The sequence below is a fragment of the Panicum virgatum genome, chromosome 6K (assembly GCF_016808335.1).
Source record: "Panicum virgatum strain AP13 chromosome 6K, P.virgatum_v5, whole genome shotgun sequence".
In the NCBI taxonomy this organism is placed as follows: domain Eukaryota; kingdom Viridiplantae; phylum Streptophyta; class Magnoliopsida; order Poales; family Poaceae; genus Panicum; species Panicum virgatum.
In genome coordinates this window covers 40460284-40484815 of record NC_053141.1, presented here as the reverse complement: position 1 = coordinate 40484815, position 24532 = coordinate 40460284, and the positions used below count along the sequence as shown (strand labels likewise).

Below are 24532 nucleotides of genomic sequence, written 5' to 3'. Positions count from 1 at the left end.
GAGTGTCAATAATCTTTATCGGAAAATATTTATAACTACCTTCTGTGACAGAACCGTCAAGTTAAACGGCTTAATTAAGCGTAATGGCCATCATTTGAACGCATCAGGCGCATTAGCTTAATTAAGTGTAACCTGACAGCCTGTTTCCAACCCATAGGCCGATCGAAACACACCAGAAGTCTCGCGCGACGGCGAGCACAGACGGTACCAGCATAATATAATTTCACAAAAATAGATAATAACATATATATTTACACAATCACTTTAAATTTAGAATTTACATAAATTAAATGACAGCAGCGGATGAGAATATGACCTGAGAGGAAGAAATTTGATTGAGAACCCATAAAACGAAATGATAACTATGAACACGTGAGGACGTCACATCGAGCCCACTGATGCGAATCCTGGTTAGCTTCTATACCTGAAACAGGGTAAACAACAAACCCTGAGTATACTAATACTCAGCAAGACTTACCCGACCAGTGGGTATAACTTAGCCCACAAATCTAGACATGCAAGGCATTTGGCTGGTGGTTATTTTGCATAAAAAGCTTCTAAAAGTGGATCCTTAATTTCAATATTTTAGCTCCAAATTTCCATATGCTTAAACCATCAACTTGTATTTGCACCTTCTAAGCAACCATAGCAACATTGAAATATTAAATCAAGATAATTAATTCCTAACCATCATTTAAATTCCATATAGCATCACTACGATGTGGTGCTGTGATCAAGGTGCTCATATCCGAGATGCGACGTACGGCGGATCGATCCGATTTAACCTTGCAAGGTAGACCTAACCAACACGGCACGTATTGCCCCGTCGGATTATACATGCCAACCATTCCCCTCCCCGCCTCGAACTACAGGAACCAGCCCAACGACATATGGTCAGCCGAGCTCAACGTGAGACCACCAAAATAAACATGTGCAACCCAATTCTCCGCGACTACTCGACTCGCCCCAGGAGTTGGGTGCGGGTTCCTGTACTTTCGAAGCAAGGCAGTACTCGGCTTACCGGTTTCGACTACCTCCTACTCCCGGCATGCAGTTAGTACAATTCAAACTCGATCACAGGGCCAGGCAACGAACGGTCCTTAACCGACACAGGCGGGCTAGCCTTTCCCCGCCCGGTCTCCATTTTCTTTTTCTTATCCAACCTATTCCAATATTCCATATACTCAAAATAACGAGATATCCTATATCTCGCGAGTGACCCGAAATCACTCGTCTTCTACCGAGTTGTATTAAGCATAGCATTTCTATCGTCCTCTACATACTAGTATAACTCGAGGAGACCTAGGGATCATGCAACTAGGGTTTCAAATAATTCCTGAACCTAATGCACAAGTAATAGAAACATAATATAGGTGTCATAGTTTGAATTAAAAGGATGTGCACCGGGGCTTGCCTGGGATTAACACTAAGTCAGTGTTAGTTAGATGACACTTGCTTGGCGAGTATTCCGGTCCAAGCATGTACTCCTGGTTCTTTGCCTCTTCTGGATATGTCCACCAAACATCGTCTTCGTGTTCTGTTCCAATATCACGTTCTTCACGTGGTTCATCTATCGTACCTAAATGAGGTGCAATAATGCATATGTATGAATGCACAGTTCTGAGTTGCTCAACAATATAGATGCTATTATTTTTCCTTCACGATAAAGTTGTAGTCTAACAAGTAACAAACAATCATATCACATGGGCAATCGTTTATAGAGTAGTTAACTACATTTCTAACTACCCATGGCATCATGATCAATGGCGCAAAAGAAGTTCACTAACTGCACAAACAAGCAGTAGTTGATTTCTATAACATGCAGGTCATGTCTTATTAATAATTAAATAACTCAGTACATAAACAACCAAAAATTTCAGAAAAAAATATTATAAACAGAAGGTACAAAGAGCAATCTACTCTGTAAAAATCATGTCATTTCATGCATCCATTTAATCCGAACAATTCATTCATTCAGACAACTCCTAGAACAAGATTGAATTATACAGGTCAGACCAGAGCAAAACAGAAGCTGAAAATTTAACAGGAGGTCGACACAGGGATGAATTAGCTACTGTGAATTTTTCATAATTTTATCTACACAGAATTAATTCTGAGAAAATAAACAAAACAGACATCAATCTAAAAAGATTCATTTTTAACTTCTGTTCTAGTCATGAACTGATGCTCAAACTTCATGGACAAGCTACGCTATTCAAAAAGAACACTCAGAAATATTTTCATGATTTAAAAACAATATAAATTATTTCTCATAATTAAAGCCTACTAAGCAAGGATTAAATAAAAGAAATAGCTACACAAATCTATAATTAACGATATTTGGACAGTGGTGTTCATTTAGTATTGGAAATACACAGAAAAAGTTTCATCAATATATCTAAATAATAACATCCAGAAATAAAAGAATATATTATTCTACTAGATCTAGCCTAGACTAGGGTTTCACCTAGTTAAAAGTATTAACTGGTACTCAAATTTTTACACAAATCTAAGAATAGCATGAAGTAGCTACCCACCAAAAATAACCCATATATAGTGAGTAGAACTCCTAGAATAATTATAACCTATGTAATCTAATCTTTTTCCTAGATTAAAATAGAAGCATAATATGAACAGGTGGCTGTAACAAAAGTTGTAGGTTTTGATCTAAGGATTCCAAAACATTTTAGTTTGCATTTTTCTGATTTTTCTACTATTTTATATGGAATTTACAAGTTTGCTGTTTTTGAAAACAAAAGAAAAAGGAAAGGAAATCTTGCATCTAGACCCCTGAACTTCTATTTCTTCTCAGCATGGGTCCTTGGCGGACGGGACAGTACAGGGGAGGTTCGGGCGGCCGTTTTCCGGCGAGGTTCGGCCCCGGCGGCGAGGGGGGAGTTGGGGAAAAGGTTGAGGGGGCTCGTGCGCACCTGTGGGTGGTGGTTTGGGGGCTCGGGGTGGTCTGTAAGGGTGGCGCCACGGCGAGCGGCGGGCCGGCGGCGAACTGAGCCGCGGCGGCGGCGTTCCGGCGAGGTGTGGAGAGGGCGGCTGGGCTGGGAAGGTTCAGCAGGGCCGGGCGGAGTGGAGGCGCTCGGCGGCACGGCCCAGAGGCGCGTGAGCGCGGCTCGCGGCGAGCAGCAGCTTGTCGACGACGGCATGGCTCGGGAACGAGCGCGGAAACTCATGGAACGCGATGGAACGAGGAGAGCATGAGCTTCGGGGGCTCACCTAGAGTCGATTTGAGCCGTCAAGTGAAGAAAATGATGACCAGACGAGGGAGTTCGACGTCGAGGTGGAGCTCGGGCGGAAAAAGGGGCCGACGGCTCTGTTCCACCTCGATTCCCGGCGATGGAGGGCTGGAGCTTGGCAAGGACGAGTCGGGGAGGAAGCTACGGTGATGAAGGAGCTTTGGTTGCGGTCGATTTGAGGGAGATGGTCCGGAGGCGCAGATCGATGGAAGGGGCGGATGCTCTGTTCTTGGTTTCTGGAGGTTGAAGAAGAGCTGAGCGAGAGAGTGAGAGGAATGGGAGGAAGCGCAGGAGAGAAGGAATGGCAGGTGGCGAGGTCGGAAGGAGAACGTGAAGGACTTGACGACGTCGCTGGCGGCCGGGCAACGCGGCAAGCTTCGCTGATGGCCAGCGCACGGTGTTAGCGGGCGGCGTTCGTGGCGAACTTGGACACGGCGACGATGCACGGGAGAGAGAGCAGGGAACACGTGGCTTGATATTTCTGACTCCATTTGAATTTTCAAATTGTGATTAGCACTCCTAATTGAGGGGTGTTACAATCCTACCCCCTTAAAGAAATCTCGTCCCGAGATTTAAATGGAGAAGAAGTAAAGGAGAACAACTGATAAACTCAGGGCATTGCGCTCCAAAGACAAGGATCGGCCGATGTGGGTGGTAGTCTCTAGATTAATCACTATAGCTGAGTTTAATAGTATAAACATTGCCAGCTGATTTGTTAATTCCTTGCTCGATATGGTTCTGGAAGACATAAGTTTCATAGTAACTCTACTGTCATTATCCAAATGGAGATTAACCGTGCCACTGTGCGAACTAATCAATTGTTTTTCCACACTAAAAAGCTCCAGGGCTTCAGCTTTTGCTGTGAATGACTGTAGATAATATATGTGGACACAATCACCATCAATCGTTAATCAAAACACCATTACCGAGCATACGACGAGAATTCACATGTAGCATAGATAGGTCATGCATGGATAAGCATTATGAGAATGAGGGATAGCAAGGAGGTGATCTAAAAATGGAGGCATGATATGAGAGAAACAGAGACTAACCATCACAGACTGCAGGAAATAAGACTCTTGCTTAAGTTTCACAAACAGCTTGCGTCCACCGACAAGATTACCGGATCAACAATCACCATGAGATTCAGTCTGGCTGGGCAGCAACAGGAGATTAAGACCGATAACCATTCAGGAACCTTAGAGAACTATAAACGAAACAAGCAGGATACATGGAACAAAACCGATATGCTATCCAGAGACTTGGCTGACAGAGCAACGACATGAGTTACAAGGAAAACATGCTGAGGCCATGATAGAAAAAGAGATTTATCATTGCACTAGATCATCTTTACGATAAGCGACAGAGAGGTTCAACAGTGAATGTCAGATATGATTTTGTCCAGCAGGTACATGAGCATACCACAGACATAAGCAATTATTGAGAAAACTTAGTTGGGATTAGCGAGTCAACAAAAGGTCTACATTATGCATAAATTCTGATTTTTGCAGCACAAACAACTATAACTAGCACTGCATATAAGAGTTTATAGCTCCAAACTTTGATCAGGGTCATTTATAGGACTGAAAAGGATACACACACATTTTGAAACCAGGATTTTCTATTAGGGAGGAAGGAGCTTCCACTTGCAAGTAGCTAGGGATGCATCAGAATGACAATGATGCTTTTAAGCAAACACCTGAACTTGATTCTTGCACGGCTCTTCAACTAGATTGGATAACTAAGTGATGTAAGGTTTTCCGATCAAGAAGAAAAGATCAAACAAAACAAAGAATGATGATGAGACAAGGTGATCAAGTTCTCATAGAGCTAAGATCACAACATGAGGAAAACAAATGTCGGCGAGATTCATCACAAGACTTATGGATAGTAAGAGAGGATAGTACGAGAGATTGATTTACGAGTGGTGTTTAGAACATCCCTGCTCAGAGTTTATTAGCTGAATGATTTGCATGATGCTAGTTGTAAAATATGTTCATTTATACCAATGCAATGCCAGTGTAGTGCCATGATGGGATGTTCCATGCACAAAACAAAATGGTGCATATGACATGATGCATTTGCCATAATGTCGACTCAATGATGCATACACCATGATGCATAATAACAATGCTCTTGAGTGATGCTCGCCATGAGATGCATGAGTATGATGCACACATATATGAGTTGAGGATGCACATGATGCCATGCCCGTTAGTGGACAATACCCAGAAACTCAAACCTAAACAACCCATCCGCACTGTTATTCGTGTAGGGCCTACCTCCTTAAAAGATCAAACCAGAGAAAAATGATTCCAAAGATTTCACAAAAAGAATTGGCGCTGTAGTTTCGTCCACATGCACTCAAGCACCAGCGCGCACCTAGTAGCACAATCGCATGGTGGCCACACACGCGAGGCCCTAGGTTCCGTCGCGGCACTAGAGGTCATGGGAGAAATCTCCACCGCCTAAGAATCAATAATAGCACCCCGAAAAACATAATTGGAACAAAAGAGATTATAGAAGTCGGAAGAAACCAGAGAACGTACTCAAAAGCACGAACACACATAGTCAGCCGAACTACCACCAATGTTTCCCATGATCATGCAGTAACCTAGCACGACCCAACAATGCAAGACGATGTAATGCAACAAACGTGCGACCTCATTCCTGCAGGATGACTATAATATCTGTAATCAAGTCATTAATTTATTTATATTATTCGAGCAAGAACGTAAGTGGATCCATTTTAGGTATAGGAATCAAGGCGATCGATATAAACGAATATCAACACTATAAGAACAACAGAAAGTGTGTAGTCATCAAGAATAGCCAGGATGAATTATCTTTGAGCATTTGAATGAATGGCCCAGAAATGAGGATGCACGATCTCAAATTGATATTGACCAATTGTGGAAAAATAGAAATAGCTGAATAAATGGGAATGGGCATTAAGCCACAGATAGGATAATTTTAGCTCATGCGATGGTATGTTAAGAAAAATTGGCTAGGAGATTCTTCTTAGGATAATATCCTTATTTGGGCTTTCAAAGATAATGAGAATGTTAAGAAAGACCTGACCATTACTACTGAGTCGTAGCTATAAGCATAGAAGGCACTGGATCAAGGGGCCAAGTTTAGTTTGGAGGTCCATATGAACATTCCCCTAAGGTCGTTAAAATTTCTATAATATGTAAATCTATAATTTCTCACATCTTTCTCATAATCTAGTTGTTCAGGAAAAATTATTTGGATAGCTAGAAGTTGGACCGATAGTAGTGTAGCGCAAAATTTCAAACAGCGATGTATGCTCTTAGTGAACGAGTGAGTATTGGATGCACCAGAAAAACCAACCAAAATTCCACACATAATGATATGATGATGCAGGCTCGTCTAATTTCGTCCTCTCCAAAATTTGCCAACATAATTATATGGCAATATACGTGAATACTCGGTGGCATACATACGTACTCTCCCTATTATATATCTAGTCGTTTTGTACTCGACCTAACTCACGCAATCATTTGTTAGTGTACCTGCAGAAAATCACATGATATACATATATATATATATATATCCACGACTGGACCCTTCGTGCCAGCACACACGAACGGCCCCCATGTGTCATACGCCACATGGGTAACGCATATGCAGTTGCCCACATATTCACACATACATCACCATCTACTATAGAGATGGCGCCCATGCGTTTAACGCTGCATGGACAGCGCTGCATACGTTACCGAGGCAACGTATTCACTTCCCATACAAATCGCCTTACGGGACACCCAAGGGTAAACGTGTCCCAAGGTACACGGTCATGTCCAATCGCATGACAGATTTACATCTCGTAACATTGCCTTACGAGATGGCCGTGATTGCAATCACACGGCGGGAAGTCCGCACTCCATATCAGGCGGCAGATAGCGACATGCTCATTTGAATGGAGCCTTATCACCTCCTCGTATGCTCATCATACGGGACTCGCGCACGTATGAAACACGTGGGCTATTCTAAGGACTACCAAGAATGCTCACCTTGCTTACCTCAGCGTAGATGCGTCGATACAATATTAAATAAAGGTTGTGCAAGAAAGTAAGTTTTGACATAAATGTAATGTGCTGTAAATTAGTTGATATTATATAGAGCCACCTGATTTAACTTACACTATATAGGGCTTACGTACTAATCTTCCCTAATCCCTTAAGCGCAAAGAAACATATCTTTCTAAAACTCATTTTTTAAATTTTGAAAACACTAAAAATAATCATGCTAGTACCCTCCCTGGTGCATTTCAGCTCTGATACCAGCTGTGACAGAACCGCCAAGTTAAACGGCTTAATTAAGCGTAATGGCCATCATTTGAACGCATCAGGCGCATTAGCTTAATTAAGTGTAACCTGACAGCCTGTTTCCAACCCATAGGCCGATCGAAACACACCAGAAGTCTCACGCGACGGCGAGCACAGACGGTACCAGCATAATATAATTTCACAAAAATAGATAATAACATATATATTTACACAATCACTTTAAATTTAGAATTTACATAAATTAAATGACAGCAGCGGATGAGAATATGACCTGAGAGGAAGAAATTTGATTGAGAACCCATAAAACGAAATGATAACTATGAACACGTGAGGACGTCACATCGAGCCCACTGATGCGAATCCTGGTTAGCTTCTATACCTGAAACAGGGTAAACAACAAACCCTGAGTATACTAATACTCAGCAAGACTTACCCGACCAGTGGGTATAACTTAGCCCACAAATCTAGACATGCAAGGCATTTGGCTGGTGGTTATTTTGCATAAAAAGCTTCTAAAAGTGGATCCTTAATTTCAATATTTTAGCTCCAAATTTCCATATGCTTAAACCATCAACTTGTATTTGCACCTTCTAAGCAACCATAGCAACATTGAAATATTAAATCAAGATAATTAATTCCTAACCATCATTTAAATTCCATATAGCATCACTACGATGTGGTGCTGTGATCAAGGTGCTCATATCCGAGATGCGACGTACGGCGGATCGATCCGATTTAACCTTGCAAGGTAGACCTAACCAACACGGCACGTATTGCCCCGTCGGACTATACATGCCAACCATTCCCCTCCCCGCCTCGAACTACAGGAACCAGCCCAACGACATATGGTCAGCCGAGCTCAACGTGAGACCACCAAAAATAAACATGTGCAACCCAATTCTCCGCGACTACTCGACTCGCCCCAGGAGTTGGGTGCGGGTTCCTGTACTTTCGAAGCAAGGCAGTACTCGGCTTACCGGTTTCGACTACCTCCTACTCCCGGCATGCAGTTAGTACAATTCAAACTCGATCACAGGGCCAGGCAACGAACGGTCCTTAACCGACACAGGCGGGCTAGCCTTTCCCCGCCCGGTCTCCATTTTCTTTTTCTTATCCAACCTATTCCAATATTCCATATACTCAAAATAACGAGATATCCTATATCTCGCGAGTGACCCGAAATCACTCGTCTTCTACCGAGTTGTATTAAGCATAGCATTTCTATCGTCCTCTACATACTAGTATAACTCGAGGAGACCTAGGGATCATGCAACTAGGGTTTCAAATAATTCCTGAACCTAATGCACAAGTAATAGAAACATAATATAGGTGTCATAGTTTGAATTAAAAGGATGTGCACCGGGGCTTGCCTGGGATTAACACTAAGTCAGTGTTAGTTAGATGACACTTGCTTGGCGAGTATTCCGGTCCAAGCATGTACTCCTGGTTCTTTGCCTCTTCTGGATATGTCCACCAAACATCGTCTTCGTGTTCTGTTCCAATATCACGTTCTTCACGTGGTTCATCTATCGTACCTAAATGAGGTGCAATAATGCATATGTATGAATGCACAGTTCTGAGTTGCTCAACAATATAGATGCTATTATTTTTCCTTCACGATAAAGTTGTAGTCTAACAAGTAACAAACAATCATATCACATGGGCAATCGTTTATAGAGTAGTTAACTACATTTCTAACTACCCATGGCATCATGATCAATGGCGCAAAAGAAGTTCACTAACTGCACAAACAAGCAGTAGTTGATTTCTATAACATGCAGGTCATGTCTTATTAATAATTAAATAACTCAGTACATAAACAACCAAAAATTTCAGAAAAAATTATTATAAACAGAAGGTACAAAGAGCAATCTACTCTGTAAAAATCATGTCATTTCATGCATCCATTTAATCCGAACAATTCATTCATTCAGACAACTCCTAGAACAAGATTGAATTATACAGGTCAGACCAGAGCAAAACAGAAGCTGAAAATTTAACAGGAGGTCGACACAGGGATGAATTAGCTACTGTGAATTTTTCATAATTTTATCTACACAGAATTAATTCTGAGAAAATAAACAAAACAGACATCAATCTAAAAAGATTCATTTTTAACTTCTGTTCTAGTCATGAACTGATGCTCAAACTTCATGGACAAGCTACGCTATTCAAAAAGAACACTCAGAAATATTTTCATGATTTAAAAACAATATAAATTATTTCTCATAATTAAAGCCTACTAAGCAAGGATTAAATAAAAGAAATAGCTACACAAATCTATAATTAACGATATTTGGACAGTGGTGTTCATTTAGTATTGGAAATACACAGAAAAAGTTTCATCAATATATCTAAATAATAACATCCAGAAATAAAAGAATATATTATTCTACTAGATCTAGCCTAGACTAGGGTTTCACCTAGTTAAAAGTATTAACTGGTACTCAAATTTTTACACAAATCTAAGAATAGCATGAAGTAGCTACCCACCAAAAATAACCCATATATAGTGAGTAGAACTCCTAGAATAATTATAACCTATGTAATTTAATCTTTTTCCTAGATTAAAATAGAAGCATAATATGAACAGGTGGCTGTAACAAAAGTTGTAGGTTTTGATCTAAGGATTCCAAAACATTTTAGTTTGCATTTTTCTGATTTTTCTACTATTTTATATGGAATTTACAAGTTTGCTGTTTTTGAAAACAAAAGAAAAAGGAAAGGAAATCTTGCATCTAGACCCCTGAACTTCTATTTCTTCTCAGCATGGGTCCTTGGCGGACGGGACAGTACAGGGGAGGTTCGGGCGGCCGTTTTCCGGCGAGGTTCGGCCCCGGCGGCGAGGGGGGAGTTGGGGAAAAGGTTGAGGGGGCTCGTGCGCACCTGTGGGTGGTGGTTTGGGGGCTCGGGGTGGTCTGTAAGGGTGGCGCCACGGCGAGCGGCGGGCCGGCGGCGAACTGAGCCGCGGCGGCGGCGTTCCGGCGAGGTGTGGAGAGGGCGGCCGGGCTGGGAAGGTTCAGCAGGGCCGGGCGGAGTGGAGGCGCTCGGCGGCACGGCCCAGAGGCGCGTGAGCACGGCTCGCGACGAGCAGCAGCTTGTCGACGACGGCATGGCTCGGGAACGAGCGCGGAAACTCATGGAACGCGATGGAACGAGGAGAGCATGAGCTTCGGGGGCTCACCTAGAGTCGATTTGAGCCGTCAAGTGAAGAAAATGATGACCGGACGAGGGAGTTCGACGTCGAGGTGGAGCTCGGGCGGAAAAAGGGGCCGACGGCTCTGTTCCACCTCGATTCCCGGCGATGGAGGGCTGGAGCTTGGCAAGGACGAGTCGGGGAGGAAGCTACGGTGATGAAGGAGCTTTGGTTGCGGTCGATTTGAGGGAGATGGTCCGGAGGCGCAGATCGATGGAAGGGGCGGATGCTCTGTTCTTGGTTTCTGGAGGTTGAAGAAGAGCTGAGCGAGAGAGTGAGAGGAATGGGAGGAAGCGCAGGAGAGAAGGAATGGCAGGTGGCGAGGTCGGAAGGAGAGCGTGAAGGACTTGACGACGTCGCTGGCGGCCGGGCAACGCGGCAAGCTTCGCTGATGGCCAGCGCACGGTGTTAGCGGGCGGCGTTCGTGGCGAACTTGGACACGGCGACGATGCACGGGAGAGAGAGCAGGGAACACGTGGCTTGATATTTCTGACTCCATTTGAATTTTCAAATTGTGATTAGCACTCCTAATTGAGGGGTGTTACACCTTCGACTTTCAAGACATTTGTCAATGTCAGCAATCGTTACAGTGAACTACATGTTGGCATCAAAGTTCACGCACGAGAGGACTACCAGCAGAGATGGGAACGAAAAATCAAATAACAAACTGTTTTGACAGTTGGATCTCAACATAAATTAATTAAACTCTATTCTAGTTACATATATTTCTCTAGCATATAAGTAAACTCTTTTATGAAATCACAGCTCAAATTATTGTCCAAACATAGCTCAGGAAAACAAACCAAAATCGCTTTACAAAATTTCTTATATGAACTCACAAATCAGCAAACAAAAGATACCCTCTTACTACATTAGACAGCTCTCCTGCTTCACTCCTCGCGATCAATAGATCCTGAACTAGATACAAGAAATAAAACGAACAATAATCTGTCAAAGAAGAAAATAAGGAGCCAGCTGCAAATATTTACTGAAAATGATAGCATTTTATGAATAAAAGTATTTTGCACACACCATGTATTATTCATCTTTGAAATTGATTTGATCAACTCTGAAACTTAACACTATCAGACTGAACACAGATCATAAGACATCAAATGCTAGGAGAAACACAAGTAAAAAAAAGTCAACAAAAGATGTGCCTACACAACTTAAGCTGTTAATCCAATATTGCGAGCTGTACCCAATTGCGATCTGAACTCGAATATAGATATTACTACTTTGTGCAGTTGTACTTCGTATGAGCTCAATGAATTGCCTACTCTATAGATAATCATAGATATTACTACTTTACTCCAACACACGTGTTCAGAGAACTATAATCAGGAACCTCACATAAATTTTAGAATTAGAAAAAAAACAAAAGATATAGTACTCTTCATTCAGTGATTTTTTCTAAGCATCACTTTTATAAATATCAAAAGTTCAAAACAATACTCATGTTAAGATTCGGCAATGGTAATCACGGTCCCTTTAAACACTCATGTTAAGATTCAGTCATTTTCTTCTGGAAGCATTTTTTGTTCATACTTGACGTCTTGACCACACTTGGCAAATAGCAATGCAATTTAAACAGAACTTGGCCACATGATCTAAAACACTGCAACAACTACAATTTTTTCCTAGCTATTAACTACTACATATGCATTCAAAGTTAGCAAAATTATTCTTCTCACGATCCACATGTATCCACAGGTAAACTTATATGATCATATGTTAAGGTGAACTTATATGATCATGTTCAAGTAACCTTGTAGTCAAGGGCATACATCTCCAATTCGGTCATATTGCAGAAACTAAAGTTTGTGTCACTACACCCAAGTACCGCAACAGTTGGGGTGTTTGCCCAGCCTGCAAAGTAAAACAATTATACCAACATCAAACCAGTTATGCAAATAATTAGTCCTCCCAGAAGGAGAGTACATGAATATATGTGTAAACACTATGGATATGTTGTACTAATTCATCAATATGGCACCATGGCACAACCAGCAATTGGTCAAAATAAGTACTGCAACATTTCTGGGGGGCAAACAGTTCCAGGCACCGATTTTGCCATTAAAGACTTCTGTTCACTCGGTTAAAGAATTAGAATAATCTGACTCTACCAATATAGATGCATTCAATTGGTCAAGGAATTAGAACAATCTAATCTAATAAATGGTGAGATCATGCTCTAAAATTTTTTAGAGATGTCATATTACATAGGTTCTTATGAATTGACTTGAGGCATAAATTATAATTGTACTCAGGTACTCACAAATGGTATGTATATGCTAGCTCAATGCAATTAAGAAAGTCTAATTCCGAATGGTTTGGTTCTGCAGATTATACAGCACATCAATTAAACCTACAAGCTGTGAATTGTCATGGCTCTTCAAAGTGGTTCAGATAGATGAGAATCACATAGTACATGCTTTGTTTTTCAAAGGAACAGAAGCCTATACTATTATTACCTGTTGCAGAGGCGAACGGTAGAGCGACAAACCACTGCATGAGCTCTGATCTGCCAAGCACAAATATTATTTATAAGCATATACATGTAGTGGATATCTTAGGAGAAGCAATGGCTCACGGACAAAGCAGAGCACTGCACCATCGCAAATCTGTAAGTGTGCAATAACAATATCCAGTTCAGAATGATTCAGTATATCACTGATTCACGCGTTCAGTTATAAAGGTAAAAATACTCACGTTAATCCAAGAAGATAAAAAAAGGTGCATCTGAATTACACAACCGCAAACCAAAGACAGCTGAATATAGCACAAAGGCTAGATGAGTTTTCAGCTTACAGACAGTGAAATTCAAACCTTGGCAAAATTGTTCCACCAACGGTCTGTGCGTTGCATGGGTTTCAAAAATTTCAATACGATAATAGGAGAGAAAAAACATGATTATTGTTGGGGATTGGACCGTCGGGAATGTGCCCGGAGGTTAATCCCAGCCTCGAAAACATCTCCTAACCTGTCTGCAGGGCTCCGGTGTTGGGTAACAAGCGCGCACGAAGGGTGCTCGGTGCCAACAAAGACACCGGGGACCGAGAAGCTCACCTTCGGGACCGAAGGTGAGGGTCGAACACTCAGGAGCACAAGCCTGAGGTCCGCAACCTGTGAAGCTTCGAAGGAGTCACCTTCGGGAGACTGAAGGAGACAGTCGATCGCACCGTCGGCAGGCCGGAGGTGACAAGTGGCTACTCAGAAGCACAAGCTTAAAGATCAAGACCTTCGCCGCCGACAAACGAAGGATCCCATCTTCGGGCGGCCGAAGGTGACGGCTGATCGCTTGAAGACGGAGCATTCAGGGGTGCGACCTCCGAAGTACCCCGAAGGACTCGAAGCCCTTCGGCGGGTGTAGGCGTGCGTGTAAAATGTGAATATGTGAGAAGGTCGGATTTGTACACCTCTCACCTTGTAATTTTACCTCGGAACCGGCTGTATGTGAGCTGTAAATGAGTTGGAAGGGGGCAATTTGGGGAAATCTGGCCGAGGGCTAGGGGTATAAATAGCCCCCTCTCTCCACAGTGTAAATGGTTGAATTTTCTGGTTATTACTGGAGAATTGCCTACCTTCATTGTCATTTTCGTACTGTTCACGCTCTTTGTTTGGGCATCTAAAAAGCTAAGATCCCAACAATTATCATCAGTCATTTACAATCTTCATAATCTTGAAAAACATATTGTTTTAAGCTGGTTAATCAAGCAGGCACAAGAAAAGAAAAGCTGTACATGCAACTAATTATTTGTTGGTTCATCCGTACGTTAATATGTGCTAGGCATACATCTGCAATAAGAATAAGATAGCTCTACTTTACCTGTCAATTGGAGGAGGAAAAAGAGAACACCCCTAGAACCATATTGCCGGCATCACTGCACAATGTGAGCACAACTACCACTGTCACCCGGTTTTGCGCCACCACACCCTCTGAAACCATCAACTGGCCGGAACATCCCTTCGACCTCAGCCGTCATCCCTGCCCGCTTGTATGCCTTCATCATAGAGTTCCATGAGAAGACATCCCGGTAGGGGTGGTAAAGGGCCCAACATTTTGAACTAGAAAATCTAAGTATCGGGTCCTAAAAGGGCCGGGCTCTAAACATATGTATTTTTGAACTAAAAATTTTAAGGGCTTTATTGGACTGTGAAGAGGCCATTAGGGCCATGACCCATTACCACCCCTACATCCCGGTGGGGAATTCCATCGAACACCCTGCGTAGTGCAGCAAGGTGATCACCTATGTAGGAGTACATGGTGATCAGGAAGTGGACGGTGTGCCCGAACTTCTCATGGGGCGCGTGCCCCGCTGTAGCCACCCCCATGCCCCCTTGACCTTCATTTCGTTGCCGCCGGCATCAATTTTAAGCTGTCAAACAAAATTAATAGGAGGAGGACAATAACATGAGGATAAAATCAACTGTATCAAAGAAGGTTACTGAAACAAAAAAGCTCTCACATTTTATCTTGTAACTGCGTGGACCTGCTGCGGCGTCCGGGCGGCCCCTAGACCTGCGACGGCGGTGGCCTCCTGCACTCGCACCCCAGCGGCGGCCTCATGCACCTGCCGCGGCGGGTCCCTGAACCGCAGCGAGGGCGGCGTGGGCACCAGGGTCGGGTCGTGGGAGAGGGCTTAGGGATGCGGCGGGGGGGAGGATGACCTCGCGACGTGGTTGATGAAGTTGCAGGCGACCGGACGGGTTTGAGTGGAGCAGATCGGGACGGAGCAGTTCGCGGCGGTTGGAGTTGCAGGCGGCCGGGCAGGTTTGGGCGGAGCAGTTCGGGCCGGAGCAGATCATGGCGCGACAGCGGAGGAGGCAGGGCGCCGGGACGGAGGAGGCAGGCTGCGCGGGGGCGGGGACGGCGCGGCGGACGACGGTCGGGACGGCGCGGAGCTGGGGATCGGAGGAGGACAGGGATCGGGAGCGGACTGTGGCGGCGGCGGCGGCGGCGGCGTGCGGGGAGCGCGTTGGGCGGGCGAGATCGGATCGGAGGAGGACAGGGATCGGGCGCGGACTGCAGCGGCGTGCGCGAGAGCTGGCGTGCGGGAGGAGGGGCGGGCGGGCGAGATTGAATCGGAGGACAGGGATCGCATGTGAGTTCAAACAGATGAATCACAACCGTCGGAGGCTTAACCAAAGTTGGGAGGTAAGGATGTACACCAAATAAACATCACCCTTAATCCCTCTTTAGTAGTAGAGATGAAGTGAGTGGCTAATGACTGAAAAGCCCTCCCCCTCCCTCCTACGCTCAACCTGAGAATACGAGGTACTCCGGGGTAATTAGTAATTTCAGACATGTCCCTGAGTCCTTGTGAAGAGCACCCTTAGGGCTCGTTCGGTAGGGAACGGTGGCATGGAACATTTCTAGCCGGATTGCTTGTCTAATTTGTACATGGAAATGCTAAGAATAGGGCGTCCGACGGATCGGACGCCCGCTTCTGCTGTCTCCTCCCTCTACCGCTGGGCGCTCGCAGCGAGCCCCGCGCGGGCGGCATCGTGCAGTGTCGAGATGGTGTGGTGGCGCCGGAGAGGAGCGACGGTGCGTGGTAGTGCCACAACGTGAGGTCAACGGTGGCGAGCTCCATGTGGCTACAGCTGGCGGTGGCGGCCATAGCGCATGCGTGGCCATGGAGTGCAGTGGTAGAAGGCGAGGTGGAGAAGCTTGACAGCGCGCATGCTGCAAGAGTATATTTCCAGTATTTCGGATGTTTCAGAAAAATATTGCAAATATTTTATATGAATGTTGTAAAAGTAGATCTAGATGTTGCACATGTTTTACACACATATTGTAAGTGTTTTATCTAGATGTTGCATCTTTAATGAGAGATTTTCCATGCAACATGAAACAGATGTTACTGCGGATTTTTTTCCCTCATCATCAACAGATGGTTAATAACTTTTTTCAACATAATATTTTTTGATGTTGCAAAAGGTGATTGTCTATGTTGCATACGTTTATTTTATATGTTGCAGATGTTATTTTTCATGTTGTGATGCATCAATGGAGCGTCTGATGGAAAAACTCATATCGGACGTCCGGGTGGTAGCGCCGATTTATATAACCTTTGATTAGGTGGAACGATTCCTGTGTGGATTTCTAAGCAACCGAACGGGCCCTTAGGGGCGCAGTGGTTTATTTTATATGTATTGAGTATTTATTGACACATATATATGGGATAAGGCTTGAGCTGGTTCTGGTTTAGCTAGCCTACCTTGCCGGTCAAAGAACAGTACGTGCCTAAGAATTCAACATTGCTCCATCATATTTTCGGCAACCTCCACAAGTATATACATTGCTTGGAAAAGAACTGCATCCACAAACTAAGACCATTTCAGCCGGTTGAATTGAACACTCTCGATACACGCTGCAAAGAAAATGTTGCATTGTAAGTTGCTTGCTCCATATAGCAATGACACCCATCCAAACTCACTGTTATTGCATAGCTTCAACATTGTCCACAGAATGAGTCCTGTTTATCGACCTGTTACCATACTCAACTTTTTTTTGTTTAATTTATGATAGCTATCGTATTCAAAGTAAGATAGCGTAAATGGGCCGCGCGCCATCGATCAATTCGTACTAGCTGCTAAACACGCCCACGCTACTGATAAATATAGACCGGTACTGTTACATACTATGCCAAACATCGATCCTGCTGGCAGTTAATTGGGCTACAGCTAGTCGCCATGACTTTTGGAAAGCTGCTCAGGTTTTCTCCATCCTTGTTTTGAAGTGGGTGGTACACGCACGACACTTAGCTCGTGGCAAAATAAACCAAGTCCAAGACACGTGGGAAGTCAGTTTCCGCACAAGGAAATGTGTACGCATGATAGAGAGGTCAGAGAAGTTATCTGAACCCAGGAACAGCCATTAGAAATACTAAGCAAGTTCCACTGGTACGATGGTACAAGAGATGTTCTACGGGTGATGCATGCACGCATGCCTTTGTCATGTTTGGGACTACTCCCGTAGTCCCGTCCTTTTGTCTGAGGAGGAAAGCTGCGCAGAGTTTATGTGGCTACCCTGTTTACGACCAACGTTTTGCACGCAGTGCATGGATTATTCAGCTTTCTACACCCTTTCTATGTTTTCTGAATGCTGCCTTTTGAAATGTTAGTTGCTAATCCCTGCATGGTGATATAGAGCTTAGCTTAGCTTGTGATACTCTCTCATATCATGTTTTGGATCAGGGTTATCCTTACCTTTTTGATAAGAAATGCCATCTTGGTAGTAGAGGGGTGGTAATGGGTCATGGCCCTAGTGGTCACTACACAGCCCAACTTAGGCCTTAAATTTTTTAGCTTAAAATTGTATAGAATTAGGGTCTGGTCCTTTTAGAGTCCGGTCCTTTGATTATCTAGGCCAAATTTGACTACCCTTTACCACCCCCTAGAATGCTTGCTTGCAAAGATGCCAATGAATGTTCCCCGAACCGCACTAGGTAGATTAGTGTGAAAAAAAAGACAAGCTTTCCGTGCAAAACAATGTGTCGCCGGCGGCGAGCATTATTTGGGCTGCTAATCACGCATCATCATATGGTCCCTTCACCGGGGGGTTATTCTAACTAAAGATAATGTAGTTAGACGAAATTGGCATGGGAATGAGAAATGTTGTTATTGTAGTAATAATGAAACTATACAACATCTCTTTTTTGAGTGTCATATGGCTAGATTAATTTGGAGAATAATTCATACCACCTTTGGCCTTAAAAAACCTAGAAATGTTATTCATATGTTTGGGACTTGGCTACAGGGGATTAGGTGGGAGGAAAAGAGTTTAAGTGCTGTTTGTTGGGCCATGTGGCTAAGTAGAAACAATATTGTTTTTGATAAAGTGAACCCACAATCTAATTTGCAGATCCTTTTCAGGGTGACATACTGGATAAGATTTTGAGCTTTGCTTCAGAAAGAGGAGGACAAGATTACTATATTAGAGAATTGTCGAGTTTTGGAGTCCATAGCTATGGAGATCTTCGCAAGAAATGGGTGGCGGTTTAGTAATAGGTTTTGTTTATAATAACTGTTTGCTAAATTTAGCTTTTTCCCCTCCATATACTTAGTTCTCTTTTGTAATAATTGCCGGATATTTCACACTGTGTTGTAGAGGCCGGAATATTGAAATATTCCTTTATCTAAAAATCACGCATCGTCAAATATTAAAATCTGGCAGACAGCAAGCACGCACACGCGTGATGGCCAAACTAACCCCAATATAGAACAAGAGCATTGACAATGGCTGCTTTTTTGCATAAGGTCGTGCTCATGATTACTGAAGCGTAGGTAGAACCAAGATACGAGGCGAAACCTTGTAGCAAATTCCTGAAAAATAAGAAGTCAACAGAAGGGAAAATGGCTAGGGCCTGTGTGCAGAAGTCGATCAAGCAGCATGGGTGCGCGTACACGACACTTGAGTAGTGTGTATGTTCTTCTTTCTCTTGTTTGAGCTGGCCTCCAGTTACCTGCAGGAGTCCATGCATGATCTCAGAAAAAAAAAAGAAAAGAAAGTGCAAAAGCTAGCTATACATATATGACCAGAGCCAGAGCAATGAAAAATCAGCGGTCAGAGTTCATAACTCCAAACTGTACCCCAAGACCGGAGCAAAATCCGACAGACGGATACCGTCATCTGAAGCAACTAGTTCGTCGTCCCCATTCGCAGGGAGGAGCATGATGGCACCAAGAGACTTTCCAGCCGCTTTCGCGGCGTGGATTTCCTCCCTCGCCGGTCGCCGCTCTCGGCGGCGCGCCTGCCCGTACGTCCACGCGTGTATTCCGGCTCGCCGCCGGCCGGCGGCGAGGGGCGGCCACACGCGGCGGCCAAGTGGCCAACCATGCGGTAGCGTGGCGGCCGCAGCAGCCTCGGCGCCCACATCTGACTCGCATTCTCGCACGTCGCAAGCGAAACAAAAAAAGGTCTCCGGCCCATCCCGGCGAAGCGGCGGAACCGGGCCGGACTCCCAGTCCCAGGTTACGAAATTCGTGCTCGGCGCCTCGGACGGACCCGGCTGCTGCTGCTAGCCCTGGGCAAAAAAAACCGAGAACCGAGGACCGAACCGAAAAAACCGAGAACCGGAGCCGAACCGAACCGAAACCGAGAATTTCGGTTCTTCTTCGGTTCCTGATTCTCAGGAACCGAAATACTCGGCTCGTTTCGGTTCCTGGGCTCGGTTAACCGAAGAACCGGCCTCATCCACATTCAGCCCATCAATTCTATCTGGCCCAAGGCCCAACAAGCAAACAAAACCCTAATCCCCAACCCCAGCCCAGTCCCGCACGGCCGCACCCCTCACTGGCCTCCTGCCTCCCGACCCACGCCCCGTCGCCCCGTCCGCCCTCCGCCCCTCCGCCCACCCCGCAGCCGCCGCCCGCCCTGCAGCCGCCGCCCGGTGCCCGGGGCCGCTGGCCCCCGCCCTCGCCGCCGCGCGGCCGCCGTTGCCCCCCGGCAGCGCCCTCCTCCCCTCCCTGGCGCGCGCCATCGCTCCATCTTCCACCTCTACCGCTACCGGAGGTGTGGCCATGCGGGGGCAGCGGCGCGGCCGCCGGGGCGAGCGGGAGATGGGCGGATGGCGGCGCCGCTCTTCCTCCCTCCCGTCGCGCGGCGCCCCCGGCTCCTTTCCTCCCTCCCGGCGCTCCCCGCCCCCATCTCCCTCCCTCCGGACCCTCCCTCCCTCAGTCCCTCCCGGTGCGGCGGCGCCACGCCCGGCCGGCGGCCGCCATCTCCCTCCTCCCTCCCTCCCGGTGCGGCGGCGCCACGCCCGGCCGCCATTTCCATCCGTTCCTCCCGGCGGCCACGATCTGCGTGAGGGCGCGGATCGACGACGACCTCCACCGGCGAGTGCGTGCGGCGGCTGATTTTTTTTTCATTTTTCCTTCTTTTTCCTTTGCCCCGGTAAATCTCGGTTCTTTCGGTCAAAACCGGAACCGAACCAAAGGAACCGAAACCGAAATTCGTCGGTTCCTACATCTAAAAAGAACCGATCGGTTTCAGTTTTTTAGGAACCGAACTTTCAAAAGAACCGAGGAACCGAACCGATCGGTTCGGTTAAAACCGAACGCCCAGCCCTAGCTGCTGCTCTGCTTGCCTTCGCATCGACCCGTTCAACCTTTGACCCGTTGACACGCCCGCCCGTACCCTCCCATTCCCATCCCATCTCATCAGCTCCGTGCCGTTCCATCGCCGGGGCACACGGCGCCGCACGAGCGCGCGCGCGACCATTTCTTATCGGGAGGCACCGTCACGTCCACCGTGCTGATCCGTTCTCCCCCACCCCGCCGCCCCCTGCAGTATAAGTATCAGCAGCTCGAGGGCATCAACCCAAAGCACTCAGCTCCACACGGACGCAGAGACCAACACCAACTCCAGCGAGCGCAACACAGCAGCCAGGGACAAGCCGACGAACGGGGCTCTCGTGCACAACTAGTCTTTGTTTAGCCCTAGTACTACCAGCTCTCTCGAGCCTCGAGATCGCAGGTTGCCTGCCTTTGATCGATCGAGGCCGTGGCCATGGCGCCCGTGAACGCCGCGGAGCCCGGCGCCAGCGGCGGCCTGACCCTGAACCCGGCGGCGGCGCGGCGGGCGCCCACGTCCGCGCCGTGCGCGACGCCCAGGTCGCCGCCGCCGGCGTACGGGAGCATCGTCACCGTGCTCAGCATCGACGGCGGCGGCGTGCGCGGGATCATCCCGGGCACCATCCTCGCCTTCCTCGAGGCCAAGCTGCAGGAGCTGGACGGGCCGGGCGCGAGGGTCGCGGACTACTTCGACGTCGTCGCCGGGACGAGCACCGGCGGGCTCGTCACCGCCATGCTCACGGCGCCCGACAAGGAGGGCCGCCCGCTCTTCGCCGCCAAGGAGATCAACGACTTCTACCTGAAGCACAGCCCCAAGATCTTCCCGGCCAAAAGGTGACTGAGGATTACGTTAGTTTGCTTTAATTTGCAGCCATGGCGGACGTGCAAAATGATCTGATCTGACTGCTGTGTCTCGTGCGCGTCGTGCAGCGGCGGCCTTCTGGGTCTCGTCAAGAGCGTCGCTCTGGGGCCCAAGTACGACGGCAAGTACCTCCGCTCCATCGTCCGGGAGCTCCTCGGCGACACCAAGGTCAGCCAGGCGCTCCAGAACATCGTCATCCCGACCTTCGACATCAAGCTCCTCCAGCCAACCATCTTCTCCAGATACGACGTACGAGCACGCACAACTTTTTTTAAATAAATACATATAAGAGCTGCGTATCTTTGTATTAGGAAGAAAAGAAAATAGTTCACAACGTAACTGCTGTGACTGCACGCAGGCCGTGAAGGATGTCTCCAAGGACGCTCTGCTCTCCGACGTGTGCATCGGCACCTCCGCCGCGCCGACCTACCTCCCGGGGCACCAGTTCGAGACCAAGGACAAGGACGGCAAGCCCAGGGCCTTCAACCTCATCGATGGCGGCGTCGCCGCAAACAATCCGGTGAGTGGCCCGGCTGACCATGCTATGTGCTAATATAACGGCAACAACCTGCAGCAGATCAACACAAAGAACACGTAGCTACACACGAATGAACCAAGCCTAAATCAAGGCAAAATGGTCGTTGTCATTGTGCAGTGAATTGAAGCCCACCTCGTTGCACCACAAATGGATCAGCAGCCATTGAACCTAGACTGACTTATTCAATTTGCTCGTAGACAAAAAACAAAACAAAACTATGCATGCCTGCTGACTTTCTATGAAAATTGTGACGCTGATGATGTGCACAAAAACTTGACAAATTAAATCTGCAGACGCTGCTGGCGATGACCCACGTGAGCAAGCAGATCCTGCTGGGCAACCAGGACTTCTTCCCCATCAAGCCGGCGGACTACGGCAAGTTCCTGGTGCTGTCGCTGGGCACCGGCTCCGCCAAGGTGGAGGAGAAGTTCGACGCCGTGGAGTCCAGCAAGTGGGGGCTCCTGGGGTGGCTCTACAACAAGGGCACGACGCCGATCATCGACAGCTTCAGCCAGGCCAGCGCGGACCTCGTCGACATCCACGCCTCCGTGCTCTTCCAGGCGCTGCGCTCCGACGACAGGTACCTCCGGATCCAGGACGACGAGCTCAAGGGCGACACCTCCTCCGTCGACGTCTCCACCAAGGAGAACCTGAACCGCCTCGTCGACGTCGGCAACGCGCTGCTGAAGAAGCCCGTGGGCAAGATGAACGTCGAGACAGGCAGGAACGAGCCCGACGGGAGCAGGGGGACCAACGAGCAGGAGCTCACCCGTTTCGCCGAGATGCTGGTGGAGGAGCGCCGGGCCAGGCTCCAGAAGAAAGGCAACAGATCGGAGTAAACATGGATATGATAGGCCGGGGTACTTGTGTCAACTTAGTTGTGTGAGTAGGCAATATAAACATGAATAGTACATGCAGCCTAAGCATGCTCTGTAATAATTCATTCATTTATTCATGTTCTTTGTAGAGACTTTCAATAGGTGTCTGCAAATGCAATACATGTAATACGCAATAAACTTAATTATGCATTAATTAAATTATGTTATTTTCTGCCTGCAAAATTTTATTTTATTTTTCTTAGACGCCACTTATCTTCATTTTATATTTTGAAATGGGAGGTGGGGAAAAAGCCCGCGTAAGGGTTTATGTTGTTATTTTTTGTAATTACAATTTTGTGTTTCTATAAACAGTTGTGCACATATTTTTTCTATAATGTCAGCTGTGAGTAATTTAACAATACCATTAGAGGTAGTTTAATTATCTTTTACAAAAGTGGTGCATAACTTATTAATCTGGTACAGGTATTTTGGTTGATTTCTTTTCATGATAGTGGTGGGTAACTGATTATTTCTTTTTTCTTCAATTAATATGATAATTATTTCTTTATATATTTTAATGTTTCCATAGCTTCCATTATCACTATCAGAAACGCTGTGTTTACCATGTGCCCCGCTCTTTGCCGTGAGCAAATTCTCGGGCACACAACAAATGCTCCTTTTACCGAGTGTCATCCAAATAACACACAGCAAAATACAGGCACACTGCAAAAGGGGCTTTGCCATGTGCCTTTGGCACACGGCAAAGTAGCTGAATCCGGTAGTGTATAAAGAATTAGCCTAAACTCTAGTAACCAGCTATTCCGCCATTGTTGAAGGTAATAAAACCCTCTGCCTTTATTGCATGCATCTACATGCATTTTTGAGATAAAAGTTGCAACACAAATATATAATAAACTTTTATATATAGAATATAAAGAATATAATGGCAGCCGCTTAATTTGACTAAGAGATGTTACCCGTTCGATAACAATGGAGGATGGGTCGATGGAAGGATGCATGGGAGAATATTACACTAAGGTCTAAGGATATGTCACAAAACATAATAATGTTGAAGTGGGATATGAGCCACTAATATGAAAATACATATGAAGGGACGTTTCAAATACTATTTTATTTTCTTCTTTTAGATGTGGTTATCTTGAAAACATCTATTATCTATATGAAACTCTCTGCTGGGAGCAAGCCTTAGGAAGCTCAAGGTTTACTTGTTAATTAATGCATGTGCCTATTAAATGTTCAGTCCAATACTGCAGGGTCAAAGCTCCTGGAAATTCAAAAGTACACGACAGACTCAGACTAACACACCCATGGCTGTACCCTTTGCCCACAAGAAATCTCAGCCGCCAACGCACCGAGCCAATATATTTTTGTGTCGACGTGTATGAGTTTGAGTCTTTGAGATAAGGATCCGAGCTGGTTTTCATTTAGCTGGAAGCTTCTTAATTAGGTCTAGAAC

The 24532-nt window shown here is 46.0% G+C and overlaps 1 protein-coding gene and 1 long non-coding RNA gene across 4 annotated transcripts; one reads left to right on the top strand and one right to left on the bottom strand.

Moving 5' to 3' along the window:
* Positions 1–11443: 11443 nt before the first annotated feature.
* On the bottom strand, positions 11444–15818 carry LOC120712647. 3 transcript variants are annotated; one of them, XR_005690970.1, is made up of 4 exons: positions 15227–15818; positions 13232–15136; positions 12526–12626; positions 11444–11675 (listed from the first exon to the last, which is right to left on the bottom strand). It is a non-coding gene; the product is annotated as an uncharacterized LOC120712647 (long non-coding RNA). The 3 variants fall into 3 exon arrangements; XR_005690971.1 differs by having other exon boundaries at positions 11444–12626; positions 13232–14761; positions 15008–15136; positions 15227–15817; XR_005690969.1 differs by having other exon boundaries at positions 11444–12626.
* Positions 15819–21081: 5263 nt separating this feature from the next.
* LOC120712646 (patatin-like protein 2) lies at positions 21082–23265 on the top strand. The gene is made up of 4 exons (XM_039998485.1): positions 21082–21671; positions 21768–21948; positions 22058–22219; positions 22531–23265. Exons 1-4 carry the CDS (start codon positions 21274–21276, stop codon positions 23074–23076), a joined length of 1287 nt encoding a protein of 428 aa, XP_039854419.1. The 5' UTR covers positions 21082–21273; the 3' UTR covers positions 23077–23265.
* The last annotated feature ends 1267 nt before the right edge of the window (positions 23266–24532 follow it).